Source organism: Dromiciops gliroides, chromosome 2, assembly GCF_019393635.1.
Source record: "Dromiciops gliroides isolate mDroGli1 chromosome 2, mDroGli1.pri, whole genome shotgun sequence".
Lineage (NCBI taxonomy): Eukaryota > Metazoa > Chordata > Mammalia > Microbiotheria > Microbiotheriidae > Dromiciops > Dromiciops gliroides.
The window spans coordinates 154018119-154036129 of NC_057862.1; the positions used below are offsets into that span (position 1 = coordinate 154018119).

The following is an 18011-nucleotide window of genomic DNA, read 5'->3' on the forward strand; positions in this document are numbered from 1 at the left end:
TTCTTAGATCTTCAGTAGAGTAGTTAGGGGGCTATACTACTTTCTCCTATTCCAACACCTAGGTTGATTTCCCCAGGAGTTTAGTTTTAGAGGGTTAGGGGTGTGTTCAGAATAATAACATACCAATATACAGTGAGAAATGTTAGTCACTAGATAAAAGATATCACAAGAGCTTTTTCCAAATTGCTTAGGTATTTTATTCCTTAATACGAAAAGGCATGGCTGCTTTATACATTCTAGAAAGTTTGTTTGCATAGCTCAATAAAATGTTGATAACATTAAGTATCCCCATAGGATATTGAATAATGTGAGCTCCTTAGGGGAAAGCATTTGTGTCATCTGCAATTAATACAATGGCTAGCATACAGTAGGCACCTAATGTTGTTGCATCATTTCAGATTCTCCATGACCCCATTTGGGATGATCTTGGCAGAGATACTGGAGTGGTTTACCATTTCTTTCTCCAGCTCATTTGACAAATGAGAAACTGAGGCAAACAGGATTAAGGGACTTGTCCAGGGTGACACAGCTAGTAAGTGTCTTAGACTGGATTTGAAATCAGATCCTGCAGACTCCAGGACCTGGCTGTCTCTCCACTGCACCACCTAACTGCCCTTCAGCATGGCACGTGATCAGTACATGTTAATTGATAGTCCTAGCTTTTCAGAGCAGGGAAACATTTTTGTTTTCCTGCAAGGTAGAGCAATGAGTTGAATCCCTTCCCTCTCACTCTTACTGCTGTCTGCTATTCTTGATTTGAACAGGAGAGAGCTAGGAAAATGTCCCTTAGGATCATAGAATTTTATTTCAGCAAGCATCTGAATGATCATTTAATTCAAGCCATGATTTTACAGATAAACTGAAAACTAGAGAGCTTGATTTACTGAAGGTAACACGACCAATTGCTGGTAGAGCCAAGACCAGACTTCCTAGTGCAGGTTTCTTTCTTCTGTGACTTCAGGCTTGTTTTGACCTATAGATTCACAAGAATGAAACCTGGGGGCAGCTAGGTGGCGCAGTGGATAAAGCACTAGCCTTGGATTCAGGAGGACCTGAGTTCTAATCCAGATTCAGACACTTGACACTTACTAGATGTGTGACCTTGGAAAAGTCACTTAACCCTCATTGCCCCGGGCGGGGGCGGGGGGAGAGAATGAAGCCTGGATATAATTCCCCATCACTTTCCCCATACAAATGTGTAATCATCTTTTTTAAAAATTTCAACCAACATTTATTTTCTCTCTCTCTCTCTCTCTCTCTCTCTCTCTCTCTCTCTCTCTCTCTCTCTCTCTCTCTCTCTCTCCCCGTGGAAGGGCAAGGGGAATAAGGGAGAAAGCAAAACTCTTGTAACAAATACATAGTCAAACAAAACAAATTCTTATGTTGGTCATGTCCAAAAAGCTTTATCTCTTTCTTCATCTCGGGTCTGTCACTTCTCTGTAAGGAGGTGCATGACATTGTAAAGTTGTCTAATAATTATAAATCTGGCCACATTATCTACTTGTAGAATATAACCAGTAGTCACTGTCGCATGAACTTTTCGTTTTTCTTCTTTCCAATAGGTATGGTCTGAATATGCGTTGCTTGGCAGCTCGGGTCAACTACAAGACTTTGATTGTCATCTGTGCGCTCTTCACATTGGTCACAGTCCTGCTGTGGAATAAGTGTTCCAGTGACAAAGCTATTCAGTTTCCCCGAAACTGGAATAATGGTCTGAGAGCAGATGGAGTAGAAAAAAGAGCTGCTGCCTCTGAGAGTGACAACAGTGTGAACCATGCAGCCAGGCAGCAGCCAGAGGAAGCATCCCCACAGGAACAGCAGAAGGCTCCCCCTGTAGTTGGAGGCTTCAACAGTCATGGGAACAAAATTCTGGGACTCAAATATGAAGAAATTGACTGTCTTATAAATGATGAACACACAATTAAAGGAAGGCGGGAGGGAAATGAGATCTTCCTCCCCTTCACTTGGGTAGAGAAGTATTTTGAAGTTTATGGGAAGATGGTCCAGCATGACGGCTATGATCGGTTTGAGTTCTCTCATAGCTATTCCAAAGTCTATGCACAGAGAGCGCCTTATCACCCTGACGGAGTGTTTATGTCTTTTGAAGGCTACAACGTGGAAGTCCGAGACAGAGTCAAGTGCATAAGTGGTGTGGAAGGTGAGTATCTCACTGGGCCTCTTAGCCAGCTCTTTTGGAAGATAGGCAGTTACAAGTTGTAACTTAAACAGGAACTATCTGATGTAAGGCCCTCCGTCTTTTCAGCAGCCATGCTTGACCGAGAAAGACTACTCTCCCCTCAGGTCAGGATAGAACCCTTAGATAGTCATCTATGTGTTAGGATTTCAGAGAGTAACAAGGCCCTCCCTCCTTGACCAAAAGATATCAATCAGAGGCAGCTAGGTGGTGCAATGGATAAGGCACCAGCCCTAGATTCAGAAGGATCTGAGTTCAAATCCAGCCTCAGACACTTGGCACTTACTAGCTGTGTGACTCTGGGCAAGTCACTTAACCCTCATTGCCTCACCAAAAAAACAAAACAAAACTATAACCTTCCCTAGAGTTGGACAAAAGATATCAATCCCCCTCCCACAGGTGCCTGAAGTTTGCACTGTATAAATTACTCCTTTGAGTTTAGGTGCTATATTTTCAGAAGGCCACTCTTAAAAGGTGGGATTTGTCTATAGGGTTAGGTTGTTGTTGCCTTGAGAGACAAGGTACATACATACACCCTTGCCAGGATGGGGAAAGGGACCTGTTTCCACTTTGACTGGAGAGGGTGGGGTGGAGAGCGTTGGAAGTACTACTGGAGGTTGTGAGAATGATGGTGGGGAGTGGGACAGAAGAAGGGTCAGAGTGAAAGGGGCTTTTTGGTACTTGACAGAATAGACTGTGTTATAATACTCTAGGTGACCTGAGCAAATATGAATTCAGCAAAAGATCAAAGAAATCAAGCTCTCTTTCAGCTAGCCCTGATCTCCCACTTCAGCATCAGTCCAGTATTCCCGAAAGAAGATATCTCGAGTTACCTGTCCCCCAGCATCACTGCAAATGTCAGAAATTGAACTATAACCTTCCCTAGAGCTGGACTTATCTTGCCACTTTCCCCCATTTTGTTCAGTAGTGTGGGCCCCTCCCTGGTCTTCCACAGCCATAGGCTTAAAACTTTAAAATCACTTACCTCTTCCTTCTGTTCCTTCACCCAGAATATGCTAGTTTCCAGGTGCTATTTTTTTTTTCCTATACCAGTGTTTTCATCCAATATAAGCAACTTCTGGCATGCCTCTATCGAAGGCAGCTGCTGCACTTTATGTTTTGAAAAGAGTTGGTTAGGGTAACTGAGATGTTAAGTGACTTACCATGGTCATATAGCTAGTATTTGTCAGAGACAAGACCCAAACCCAGGGCTTCCTGACTCCCAAGCATGCTGCTCTGTGCTAGCCCACACTGCCCAGTGTACTTAATTCTTTTGTAATGTCTCCTGAGACTTGGGCTCACCATTTGAACTTAGATAGGGTGTTCTTAACCTAGGAAATGTGAATTTGAGATTTCTTATATGTTGACAACTATATTCCAGTAGAATTGGTTTCCTTTGTAGTCCTGTGTAATTTATTTTATGCATTAAGAGACATTGTAAGAAGGATCCCATAGCATAGGCTTTACCAGCTGACCAAAGGGATGGGGAGGGGGAGGGTGATGGACACATCTTGATCAAGGAGGGTCTTGTTACTCCTTGAAATCATGACATAAAAAAGCTGCTAAAAATTCCTGGCTTGGACCCTCATTTCATTGTGCCTAAATTACTGCAGTAACGTCCTGATGCTAGCTTTGTGACTGCAGAATTAAGTCACAGAATCTCTGTGAGCCTGTTTCCACATCTGGAAAATAGATATCATGAATGGTTAGTACCTATCTCAGAGGGTTGTTGTAAAGCTTTACATGAAATAATGTATGTAAAGTGCTTTGTAAATTTTAAAGTACCATGTTATTCCTAACTGCCCTCCCTATATCTAGTGCTTCCCATCCTGCATATATCTCTGCCAGATTAATCTTCCTAAAATACTGCTTTCATTATGGCATTCCCCTATTTGACAGCCTCCAGAAAGCCTTTATTGTTTATCAGCTCAGATCTAAATTCTGGCTCATTGCAGGGCTTTCTCAAAGAGGCAGCAGGGGACAGCTAGGTGGCGCAGTGGATAAAGTACCGGCCCTGAATTCAGGAGTACCTGAGTTCAAATCCGGCCTCATACACTTGACACTTACTAGCTGTGTGACCCTGGGCAAGTAACTTAACCCCCATTGCCCCACAAAAACAAAAACAAAAAAGCAAAGAGGCAGCAGGATGTAATCAAAAGGACACCAGATTCAGAGTTAGAGATCTAGGTTCAAATCTCAGCTCCGCCAGTTCTTTTTTTAACAGTGGGTGAATCTCTGAGCCTCAGTTCCCTCATCTGGAAAATGAGGGATTTAGACAAGATTTAGAAGGTCCTTTCCATTTCAGTCTTATGAGCCCAGTGAGGGTAATGCCTGGCAAAATAGGAACCATTTTTCCCTTCCTTTTTTTCATTACCCTTCCCTCAGGTGATTAAAAATTATTATCATTTTACACAGACTTTTACTTTTACTTTTCAGCTCCACAGAACACTGCAACAGTTACATCTCACTTTGGAAATCACTTGTCCAAGCAACCTTGGCTGTCTGAATAATACCTTAGAATCCAGAAAGAACTTTTTTTTTAAGCTTCTGAATATCAATAGTAGATATCATCAAGTTAAAGCTCTAATGCTTTTATGCTTGACTTATAAGAGCTACATAGGCACTCCCTCAGAGCCTCCTGGTGCACATGTTGGGCACAGTTCTAAGAAAGTTGCTTACTCAATTTCCTATCCCTCAGAAAAATTAGACAGTTTATTAGAAGGTGGGACTGATCTTTAAAGCTAGGCACATGGCCAGCAGCGGGGAGTGACACCAAAATGACTATGGTAATGTTTTACATAATTGTACATGTATAACCCATATCTGATTGCTTACCGCCTCAGGGAAGGGGAGGGGAGGAAGAGAAGGAGGGGAAAAAATTGGAACTCCAAACTATAAATAAAAATGTGTATTACTTAAAAAAAAATAATCACAAATAAATAAAAGCAGGTGCAAAGACTCTAAAAGCCTGGTGATGTGATCTCTCTGGTGTGGGGATCACATTACTGCATATCCAAGCAGTCCATGAGTGTTTCTTTGTGGGATAGCTCAGTAATTGATCAAATAATGACTATGAATCATTGGAAAACGTTAAATTTTGTTCAATCTATTCTTTTCTAGAAGGCATGAAAGTGGTTACAGACATAAATATCTCCCTAGACCTTGTCAGCATTTCCCAGGCATAGTGAACACATTGTAGCCTAACCCTGTAGTAGATGCATTCGGCCAGTTGTCTGGTACTCAAATCTGACAGGGATGGTCAGAAAGCTTTCTCTCCCAGCAGATTAGCTAGCTGTGACCAGGTCTTGATCCCCAAGGAGTCATCTCTAGCCATCTCGCCTCCCTCCCCACTCTAGGCGTTACTTACACACTGGGAGAGTAGGGGGATAATTTAATATTTTTACTAACCAGAATCATCTCACACACCTCAAAACTACTCCTCCCTCTTCACACTTTGAATGGCATTTTTTTAGGTGAATCAACAGTATCTCTGAGAATGTCTTTCTACCATTCCATTTACAATACTTGTAATTACCATCCCATTGTTCCTAAAACAGACTTTTGCGTATCATGTTGTTTTGCCTGGCATTGTGTTTGTTTCTAGATCAGTTGATGGTAGACAGCTAACATGTAACCAGTAAGAAGACTTTAGACAATTTTAAAAGGGGAAACTAGATAACTGGGAAATACACTTATGGAAATAGATCATTCCCCAAAAGTGTCAGGAAAAATAAAAGAATAAGAATAGAAAAGCTACATTCTTTTGACTAAACCACATCCCTAAAAACAATAATTAGATTAAATTATTAGAATAGTATGAGTGAAAACTTGATAAAAGTTGAATAATTCTATTTAAAACATGTTGGCTCTTAGCAGAGATTCTTCAAAAAAACAAAAAAATAGAATGAGAGCCAGTTCATATGGTTGACCCTATTCCCCAGTGTTGTGAGAATAAAATGAGATATTTGCAAATCATTTAACCCAGTGCCTGGCACATAGTAGGCACTTAATAAATGCATGTTGATATTTTTTACATTAAATTTTGTATTTTAGATTATACAATAAAGCATCCAGTGATTTCATTATTTCTCAAAAGAGCCAAAGAGGTTATGTAATTGATGATGCAATAGAGAATGTAACGTGTCATTGGCAATTCCATGATCTTTACTTATTTCTGATCCTTATTTATGGGCTTGGAGCTCCAGGCTTAGTATGGCCATTGACTCCTGATGAGCCATGGACTAAATTTCTATCCACATGGTGACTTTTTAATTTATTTGAGTGAGCTTATAAAAATCAAGTCCTTAGTTGTATAAATACTATTTTTTCATTTTTAAAAATTGCTAAATACTGCTGCTGAACTAAATTTTCCTTAGCACTGTTTTGTGTCACTCATCTCTTCAAAAACCTTCTGTGCTTCCCCCATTTTCTGCTGTATCAAAGTGTTAAGGGTTAAAATTCTAGCTAGTCTGTCTAAAATATCTAATGAGTGGTCGCCAATAAATTATAAGCTTTAGCAAGAGTTAGGCTTTTAAGCATTTATTAAGGAAAACAAGAATTTGGTAAAGAGAGAGAGAAAGGCCTAGATTCCTATCTATTAAAGGGAGGGCACATTTCTAGCTCCGCTCTCCACCAGAGTCCAAAGGAAAGAGCCTGAGACTGAGCGCCAGTCTCTTCCTTCCTCCTCCCACTCGCCGCGTCACTTCCTTTTCCCAAAGAAAAGACTCCTGGTCTTGCCCTCAAAGACCTTCACTTCATGGGTGGAACTCTTCTACAGTAAGTCTCCAGCAGGTGGCGTCATTCCAATCGTTACAAAAGGGAACTTTCTGCCACCTTTCAAGACCCCCATGACCCGGCCTTCATCTCTTTGGCCATTCTGATGTACTAGAATTCATGCCCAGCTTTCTTGAGAGAACCAGACTGGACTCCTCATAAACATGGAATGCCTTTTCTGTCTTTATCCGTCTATCCGAAGCCTGCCCAGCCCACAGAGCCTCCATCAGTTCTGCTCTACTCCTGTTAACTCTTTCTGGTTATTCCATCCTGTTCCATTTTCTCTGAACTATCAAGTTATTTCACATACTTAGAAACAGCCTTCTATCGTCCATTATCATTTCATGGCTCTGTTGTCCCTAACAAGCTCGTGAGCCTCCTTGAACAGAAGGACCAAACCTTAAGTATTAGCACCTAGCACAAGACTGAACGTTGCTCAATCAACAGTTTTGAAATAGTGGCAGACATATAATTTCTTATTCTATTTTTACTACAGAATCAGAGTTAGTCATTTACTTTCTCTGCCTCCTGAATTGTAGTTATTGATCATCCTTATGTAGGTGAGGAGTTACTCTCTGCAAAAGTGCTGAATCTTTCCTTATTAATAAACAGAAGTAAGGGGTTGCTCAGAGGGTAAGTCTTCTCATTGATGATTTGTGAACTTCTAAAATTACTTTTCAAACCCAGTTTATTAGCCACCTTCTTTTGTAAGCAAGGTAGGTTGGGGCACTTTTTTGATTTTCTTCTGTTTCTTTAGTGGTTCACTTTTACCTTATCAGCCAAAAAATATTGAAACAAACTGAACTCCTAATAAACTGGACTTTAAAATTATATTACAAGGGGAAGGGGCAGCTAGGTGGCGCAGTGGATAAAGCACCAGCCCTGGATTCAGGAGTACCTGAGTTCAAATCTGGCCTCAGACACTTGACACTTACTAGCTATGTGACCCTGGGCAAGTCACTTACTCCCCATTGCCCTGCAAAAAAAAAAAAAAATTATATTACACAGGGATCAGTTTCATTCTTTAAATGAAGATAGATGGATTAGATGATCTCCAAGATCTCTTTCAGTTCTAAATCTAAATAGACAATAAAATATAAAGATCCTATAAGTTTAGAAAACATTTTTGACCCCTTTAGAAGACCAGCACGGACCCATTAAAGCTTGAGTGGGCTGCCACTAGATGGCACATTTGCTCATTTCAATGTCACTGATTGCTGCCATCCATTGCTTCTGGTTTTTATTGTTGAGAACCCAGACATCCATTCATTGTAATAATAATGATAATTCACATTTATATAGTGCCTTAAGGTTTACAGTGCACTTCCTTCACAGTGATCCTCTTAAGTAGGCAGTGTATTAGCCCTGTTTTACAGATGAGGCTCAGAGTAATGAAGCAAAGAATATGCAGCTAGTCTTTAATGAATTTGTAGAAACTCACATAATTAAGGTACAGACATTTAACACAGGTTCAGCTGAACTTTAAGAAAAATCTACTTTTACATATTATGATTCATTACTAATTTCCTTAAAACTAAAGTTGAGCTTGGAAGTGACACGGAAGCTCATGGCCTTGCTGCTCCCAACCAATTCCACTACCGCTTGCTATTGGAGCCTGTGCTCTAATGGCATCTTTCTGATAATAGTATTTGAGAATAATTTCTTTAAGCTTCTGACATTCACAAAGATCAAAGTCTCTTTTTAAGGCAGAGGAGTGAACCTTTATGTGTTAGTTAGCTTTCTTTTTATTTCCCCTTGGCAACTTAGAATTGGTATTGGTCCCATTTTTCCCCCCTTTATTATCAAAAAATGGATCCAAAACTATATAGAGAAAGTTGGGCAGGAACCTGAAATATGGAACACCTTTGCTATTTTGTTAACTCTAATGTCCATTCTACTTCCTTTTTCAAGCCTGAATTTGACTTCTAAGTTTAATCACTATTTAAATAATGAGAATGTTTAATCACTGACTTCTACTTTATGCTAGTACTGTCCAGCAAGTCTCATGCCCAAGATTGTCCTTCTTAGAGTAACTTCCTCATTGCTATCACGTGTGATACGTGATATCATGTGGATGGGCATACATATACCACATTTTTACCAAAGTATCGTATTTTTAAGGAATTATAATGGTGGAAGTAATAATAAAAATAGCTGACATTTACATAGCACTTCATATTATTTCATTTTATGCAGCGTATACACACACATTTAAAGGTTTAACTCAGGAAATTGGACATTAAATTTTCTTACCCATCCTCGTGTTTTAAAGATCCTTCTTATTATTAAAAAAAAAAAATTCTTTCCATGACCTTTTAAGCAAGTGCTTGTGAGCAAGGTCCACACCTTGTCTTTGCAAATGATTAACAATATTCAAGTCTTTAAATTCCTTGAACATGGCTAACTTTTTTAGCAGATATTTTAACCATCAAATGATATGTTTAATTATTAGGCCATATCTTGACATTGATAAAAGAAGAATAAGTAACTATATTGTTACATTTGGCATCCAATAAAATTTCACGTGTAAAAGTCGTGTGATAAGTATCTTTGGTAAAAAGCAGATATTTGTTTCCATACGAAAAATTTTAAGTGTAGGAAACTGAGTTATAGAAAACATAGCCTCTCTGGATGGGATTAATGGTCCCCAGGAAGAAATGATAAGTCCTTAGAAGATCACTTAATTTATAAGTAGTGCTGTGTTTCTATCAAGTTAAATATCAAAGAGAAAATAGTTTAAATAATTATAAAGACAAAATAATTTACTTTTCTAGGTCAAGGTTTTCTTCTTAATTAGAATCACTGATTAAAAGTTGGTAACACTGTAATAAAACAGTAAGGAGTAGTCGGGTTCAAAACTGGTTTTTTAAATGTTTTGACACATTTATTCATTTTATTTCTCTATTTTACAGGCGTACCACTATCCACCCAGTGGGGTCCTCAAGGCTATTTCTACCCAATCCAGATTGCGCAGTATGGTTTAAGTCATTACAGCAAGAATCTAACTGAGAAGTCCCCTCACATTGAGGTTTATGAAACAGCAGAAGACAAGGACAAACACAGTCGGCCTAATGATTGGACTGTGCCAAAGGGCTGCTTCATGGCTAATGTGGCTGATAAGTCTAGACTCACCAATGTTAAACAGTTCGTTGCTCCAGGTGAATTATTTATTATATTAGAATGTTTGCTTCTCTTAAGATAAGATTTATAGCAGATAAAGGTTTTTTTTTTAAATGATGCTTCTTTTAATGTGGATTTGACATAGGATTCCTTCCTCATTTCTTTCTCTCTACAACTATCTGATATTTGTATTTGCAGTATTTCCAACACATGATATGGTTGTATCCAGCATTCAAAGTCTGAAAAATCTTAATTTATCATAATTTACAGTAATGATATCAAATACCCTAGGTACTGGGGGCAGCTAGATGGCGCAGTGGTTAAAGCACCGGCCCTGGGTTCAGGAGTACCTGAGTTCAAATCCGGCCTCAGACACTTGACACTTACTAGCTGTGTGACCGTGGGCAAGTCACTTAACCCCCATTGCCTAAAAAAAACAAAACAAAAAAACAAATACCCTAGGTATTACAATAAGGAACTTAAGAGGGTTACCGAGCAAAATACACCAACTAATACACTAAGCAGGACTATTAAGTATATAAACACTCAAGAAACATCAAGCAAGATATTTCCTGAGGAAGCAACAGCTTTAAAATTGGGCCTTCTGAAACAGAATATTTACTCTGGGAGAGAGAGCTATAGGAGACTTTAGAGATCATTTAGTCCAACTCCCTTATTTTAAATATAATCAAACCAAGAATAAAGAAAAATGATCTTAGGAGTTTTTTTCCTAATTTTTATTTCACTATTTTCAAAATCTTTTTTTCTTAGGGAAGAAATCCCCAAATTTCCCAATAAAAGCCAGTAAAAGAATGTGGTCTGATTGACAAATCTAGCCTTTTCTAGCTAGCATTTTAATAACATTTGCTATACTTATTGTAAAGAAAGACAATTTAGCTCTATTTGGGTAGAATATAAAGCTCTTTTTAACACGAATGGATTAGTGATGTTAATACTGCATCTTTATAGCTGATTTCAAGTGCTGGATTTCTCTAATGGTCCTCCTTCTACATTTAAAAGTTAAAAATCTATATCTAACCTCACACTTTGCTCTATAAAGAAAGAATAGCTGAAAGGGGCTAGAGAGAATTATGGAACCACGCTAACTGGGGACACTACCAATTTATGTGACGATCTCACCTGGACCCTTGCTAGAAGAAGACATCCTTTTATACCTCCCTAATGGATTCACTAGCTCACTTACCATAGCAGCTTTTCCAAAGATTTTCATCCCTCTTCAAGCCTCTCATTTCACTGTCCTCCCCTTACCCACCACCCTAAGGCTAGCCACCTTGTATCATATTTTTTCATCTTTAATCTTTTTTTAATTACATGTTTTTTAAAAAAAACAATTTTTGACATTTAAAAAAAGCTTTGAGTTCCAAATTCTCCCACACCCCTTTCCACTCCTCCCTCATTGAGAAGGCAAGCATGGTTACACACATGCAGTCAACTCTTGCATCGTACTTCACTGAGAAAAGTGAGGCCTTTCTCTGAGAAGTCCCTCTTCTCCCCTCTTCCTTATCTTACAAGACTCAAAGATCTTATTCCACCCCCCCCCACCTTTCTCCTCCTTCACAACTCCATCTCATATGAAGAAGTGCCCCTTCTCCTTGCCAAGGCACACCCCTCTTGATGCACCTTTAATGCCTGTGCATCCACTCATCCTCAGCAGAGTGCCCCTTCAGTCATCTTCACTCTCCCACTAATCTTCCTTCTCACCCTTTCTACTGGCTGCTGCCATGCTGCCTACAGATATGCCCACATCTCTCCCCATCCTTAGGAAAACTCACTAGATCTAACCATCCCCACTAGCTGTCATCCTATATCTCTCCTTTCAGGGCTAGACTACTTGAAAAAGCCGTCTACACTCTGTGCCTTCGTTTCCTTTGCTCCCCCTCTCTTCGGAACCCTCTGGAGTATGGTCTCCTAGATCATCATTCAAATGAAAACGTCTCTCTCCAAAGTTACCAGTCATCTCGGCTGCCAGATCTAACGGCCTTTTCTCAATGCTCATCCTTCTTGGCTTCTCTGCAGCATACGCCACTGTCACTTTTTCTCCTGACTGCTCTTTTCTAGGCGTTTTTCCTGGCACTGCATTCTCTACATTCACCTGCCTGTCTCACCGTTTCCTCTCCTTTGCTGAATCTTCATCATGTCATGCCCTCAAGCTAGGCTCTGTCCTGGGTCATCTTTCCTGTCTACACTCCATCGATCCCTGGGTAATCTCATCAGGTCCCATGGGTTCAATTTCCATTTCTATTCTGATGATTCCTCGATCAATATGCTCAGCCCTAGTTTGTCTCCTGAGCACTAGTCCTATATCACCAGCTGGCTGCTGTCCATAGTGACCTGGGTGTTCTGGAGGCATCTCACTTCCAAAAGATCCAAAACCAGATCTTTCCCCCCAAAACCCATCCCTCTCTGTTACTGTTGAGAGTATCACCAACCTGTCAGTCTCTCAGCAGTCATCCTTGACTCTTTTCTCTCATTTACCTCACATATTTAATCTGTTGCCAAATCTTATATATGCCTCTGTGACATCAGTCATACAGGTCTCCTCTCCACCCAACTGGGTAGTGTAGTGGATCGGGCACTGGATCTGGAGTTAGGAAAATCTGAGTTTCAAACCCACCCTCTCAAACACTCACTAACTGTGCAACCCTAAACAAGTCATTTACCACTTTGCCTCAGTTTCCTCATCTATAAAATGGGGGTAATAATAGCAGTGGCTCCCTCGAAGTTATGAGGACAAAATGAGATATTAAACATAAAGTTCTTCACATACCTTAAAGCACAATAAATACTAGCTAACATTATTATATTTATCAATGTCCTCTCTAAAATATGGTGTCTAGAACTGAACACAGTACTTGAATGTAGTATGACCAAGGTACAGTACATAGTACTGGACATATGCCTTTCTTAATGTAGTATTAAGATCACATTAGCTTTCTGAGCTGTGCTGCTGCCTCCCATGCGGTTGCCATCCACTGAAACCCCCAAGTCTTCTACAGATGAGCCTCTCTCCAGCCATTTCTTTCCCCATCTTGTAGTGAAGTGGATTTTTTAAAAAACTAAATCGACTTTATATTTATCCTTGTTAAATTTAATCTTGCTAGATTCAGCCCACTGTTCTAACCTGTCAAGATCTTTTTGGGGTTTGACTCAATTATACAGTTTCAGCTATCCATCCGGATTTTGTTGCTTGCAAGTCTGATGAGCTCACCCTCTGTATATTTTTAATACACATCACTGATAAAAGTGTTAAATAGGGGGCAGCTAGGTGGTGCAGTGGATAAAGCACCAGCCCTGGATTCCAGAGTACCTGAGTTCAAATCCGGCCTCAGACACTTGACACTTACTAGCTGTGTGACCCTGGGCAAGTCACTTAACCCTCATTGCCCCGCCCCCCCCCCAAAAAAAAAGTGTTAAACGGTCCATGGCTAAGCACAGATTTCTGAGAATGTCTGCTAGACAGCTTTTTATAAGGTAACATCAGACCACTATTAAAGACTTAATAGCAGTTTGATGGTCTTTAAGCCTAGCCATTCAACCAGTTCTGAGTCTGTCTACACTATACTGACGTGTGGTCTGGTCTGTGTGTCTCCATACTTTCCACAAGAGTGGAAGGAGAAATTCTGTCAAATGCTTTGCTAAAAAAAAATCTAGGTAAACTCTACCTCTAACATTTTCTCCATCTACCAGGCTAGTAACAGTGTCAGAAAGAGATATGTGGTTAGTCTGCCATGACTTACTTTTTGGCTGTTTGTGATGACTAGTTCCTTTTCTAAATATTCATTAAGAATCCCTTTAGGGCGGCTAGGTGGCGCAGTGGATAAAGCACCGGCCCTGAATTCAGGAGTACCTGAGTTCAAATCCAGTCTCAGATACTTGACACTTACTAGCTGTGTGACCCTGGGCAAGTCACTTTACCCCCATTGCCCCGCAAAAAAAACAAAAACAAAAGAATCCCTTTAATAGGGCAGCTAGATGGTGCAGTGGATAAAGCACCGGCCCTGGATTCAGGAGGACCTGAGTTCAAATTCGGCCTCAGACACTTAACACTTACTAGCTGTGTGACCCTGGGCAAGTCACTTAACCCCAACTGCCTCACTAAAAAAAAAAAAAAGAAAAAAAAAAGAATCCCTTTAATACATGATCTAGTAGTTTGCCAAGGATTAGAGTCCCATTCTCTTCCTTTTTTGATAATAGTGACATTTGTCTGTTTCTGATCCTATAATATCACTTTCAGTCTCCACGGGCTTTCAAAGATGGCTGACAGTAGGTCAGCAATCACAAATTCCAATTCTTTCAGTATTGTAGGATAGAGTTCATCAATCCCTAGTGACTTGATTTAATCAAGGACAACTGGGTACTCCCTTCCTAAATCCATACTTCTCATGAGAATCCACTAAGGACTAGCCATTTTTGTTCTGTCCTTTCCAATCCTGTTTTCCTTGGCAGCTCTTTGTCATCAGTTATCCCATCTATCAATTCCCTTCTTCCTTTCTTTTCTTTTTCCCATTTTTTTGCTGTCCTTAGTCATTCTGAGTTTTAGCATGGGCACTGTTCTTTTAGGCATATGTCACTTTTGTAGTCATTTACCTTTTCTCTGGACTTTTTGTCCAGAGGTCCTATTAGACTATGCCCAAGGTTTCTTTCTGTGTCCATTAAGAATTTTAAGATGTTACAGGGAGGGGCAGCTAGGTGGCGCAGTGGATAAGGCACTAGCCTTGAACTCAGGAGGACCTGAGTTCAAACCCAGCCTCAGACACTTACTAGCTGTGTGACCCTGGGCAAGTCACTTAACCCCCATTGCCCTGCAAAAAAAAAAAAAAAGATGTTACAGGGGTTGTTGTTTTTTTCCCCCCCAGATTGCCAATCACTACCATTTAACCAACCAGTTCTTCCTTGCTGGTCACAAGTATAAAATAACAACCCTCCCATTACTTCCTCTACTTTAAGAGATGGAACTGTCAAAAAACAACAACAACAACAATAACCAAGTTGAAAATGCTCAGCTTACACAGCAGCTCAGTGTGGAGAGTGCAGACTGGACTCTGGAGCACTGAACTTCCACTCTCATTACAGCCTCCTGCTTATCATGTGACCCTGAGACAATTTTAGAAGACTTGCCAAACATTGCATAAAATTAGGCTGAAAGATTAGAAATTTTCCACTCCCTAGTCTAAGCAATGTTATTATGCTTGGTGAAAATACTCTCTTTGGTATCACCTCCTTCTGAAAACTTTTCCAAAGTGGTTTTTTGTTGTTGTTGGACAGTTATTCTCACCTCCTCTTATTTAATTCTAGAAAGTTTTGTTGTTTGGGGAGGGGAGTAGACTCAATGCAGGACATAGTCCAAAGAAAATTGCTATCCCTGAGTGATGCAAATGATGCAAAAAAAAAAAAAAAATCTGACAAACCAAGGCAAATTATCTAAAAATCACTCAGAAAACTTTGCCACTAGCAAAGGCTGCTTTTGTGGCAAGTTATATAGACTATAGAGCTTTACAAGAAAAAAAGTTTTAGGAACAAGATAAAAATTAAAGGTTACCCATTATTTAGACTGTAGTAAGCACTCATCAGTTCATTACTTAAGACTACAATAGTAGATTTGTATTGTAGCCTTCACAATCAGCAGATTATTCTGCCCTCACTAGAAGATGAAGAGAGAATATAAAAGAAATCCCATAAACTGCTGTCCTCTTAATAGTTATCTTCTAAAAAGACACAAGGGTGTTCTTGACGACTTTTCCCTTGGAGACAAGTCCAAGTTGCTAGTGAAAATTTCTTTATTGTCTTTTTCAAGTAATGGGCTCATTAATTCTAATGGATATTGATTAGTGGGGAAAAATACATTACATCCTTATTAATGAGTCTGTCTTAGTAAAGAAGGAAATGTTGCATAAAATTAATTTGGTTTTATTAGTGACTTTATTAATGAAAATGCTTTCATATGACATTCGAATAAATCCAGTATATTAAAAATATAATTTTAACAATTATTGGGGGGAAAAAACTAGGTGAAGGGCAAGATAATGCCTCTTCAAAGAAGAGCTGGATTAATAAAAAACTGATATGACTTGAAACCACACCAGAATAAAAACAAAAACATTACTACTAGGTCATATAGTATTTTGAAAAAGCCAAAATATAAATCCCCATGATGGTTTGAAATTTGTAATAACTTGTTGGGAATTATAAGAGAACAAACAGACACCTAAAATCCCAAGATTACTCTCTCCTTCAGTGGAAAAGAGCCTAAACTGAAAGACAAATAAATGTAGCAGAAATAGTATTCCAGACTGAGTCTGTATTTTAAATGTTTATCTGTATACCAGAATCTATTAAGCAGCTGCTAAGTGCCCAGTAGGATGCTAAGTTTTGGGGAGAGAACAGTCATGAAAACCTAGAGAGGAAAAAGGATCCAGAGGAGACGGCAGTCTGCAGTGTCAGGGGCTGTTGTTGTTGTCTTTGGTTCTCCAAGAGTACCATGATGTCAGGGTCATGTCATGAATTGGATTTAAGTGAGACAGGGCTGTGCAAGGTCACCAACCTCACTTTTTCCTCCAGAGCCATCTGGGTCCAGTAGCAGGATATAGATCAGGACAACTGGAGATGGCCCTGGATGTTTAAGGCAGTTGGGGTTAAGTGACTTGCCCAGGGTCATACAGCTAGTATGTGTCAGGGTGAGACTTGAACTCAGGTCTTCCCAACTTAAATGCCAGTGCTGTATCCACTGCACCACCTAGCTGCTCTGGCACAGACTGCAGGGAGGTCAAAAGGGTTAGGAATTGAAAAAAGGACATTAAATGTGGCCATTTAGAGACCATTGATAACTTTGGAGAGAGATGAATTAGGAAACTGGAAACCATGTTGCAGAGGGTTTAGAAAAGTGGCGGATTTTCAAGGAGTTCCACTTAGACCCAGTGAACAGAATTCTAGGAATAATCAGTAGAGACAGGAAAGAAGCAAAGTTAGGCATGATAAAAGGGAAGACATTGCTTAAAATGAGAGCTGCCCAAAAGTAGATTTCTCTCTTACTCAGAGTATTTGGTAGGAGCAGGTTCTTATTCCAGTGCGAAGTCTGTACTGGGTGACCTCCAAAGGCCCCTTTCTGTTCTTAGATTTTGTAAGCGTGCCTGCAATGGCATTCTGGGCTGCAGCCTACAAACTTCTTCCTGATTTATCAACCTTGCTCAGGCTGTAGGCCTGAGTGATATGAACATGACACCTCCTCAGAAGCTGCCTCACATTTGGTTTTTACAATATTTAATAAACAACACGATTGATCGGATATTCCCACTAATGTAGTTACTACATGTATGCATGTGTCCCAAAAATCTCAGCCCACTTTTAAGCCATTAAAGCTTTAAAGATTTTCTAGACACCCTGTATGTGCATATATGTAATAACTACTACATTAGTTGGAATATTTAATGATCATTTTACTAAATAGTTTAAAAAACTAAATGTGATACAGTTTCTGAGGAGGGATCATCTATTTCTACATAATATTCATACATGTATAAAGAAAACTAATTTTCAAAGAATGAGAACAATAAAAATACATTGAACTATAATTCTAATAAGCATAATTTAATCTGATTTTTTTTTTTTTTAGTGAGGCAGTTGGGGTTAAGTGACTTGCCCAAGGTCACACAGCTAGTAAGTGTTAAGTGTCTGAAGCTGGATTTGAACTCAGGTACTCCTGACTCCAGGGCCGGTGCTCTATCCTCTGCACCACCTAGCTGCCCCTTAATCTGATTTTTAAAAGATTGTTATGGTGAATATTATACAGAAATGCTGGTTAGTAAAGACCATCTATTGACATTAAGCTGGCTAACATTACTTTCGCTTTACCAGAAATCTGAAATATGGTGCCCCTACCAGAACTCACGCAGCTTGAGCTTGGTGC

At 39.6% G+C, this 18011-nt stretch overlaps 1 protein-coding gene across 2 annotated transcripts in view; it reads left to right on the top strand.

Annotated features, from left to right (window-relative positions):
• Positions 1 to 18011, top strand: part of GLCE (glucuronic acid epimerase) — a 146710-nt gene that overhangs the window by 123864 nt on the left and 4835 nt on the right. For both annotated transcript variants that reach the window (XM_043984621.1, XM_043984620.1), the window contains exons 3-4: positions 1563 to 2158; positions 9880 to 10125. In XM_043984621.1, coding sequence (XP_043840556.1) covers positions 1576 to 2158; positions 9880 to 10125 — 829 coding nt within the window. In that variant the 5' untranslated portion in view covers positions 1563 to 1575. The remainder of the gene's footprint in view (positions 1 to 1562; positions 2159 to 9879; positions 10126 to 18011) is intronic.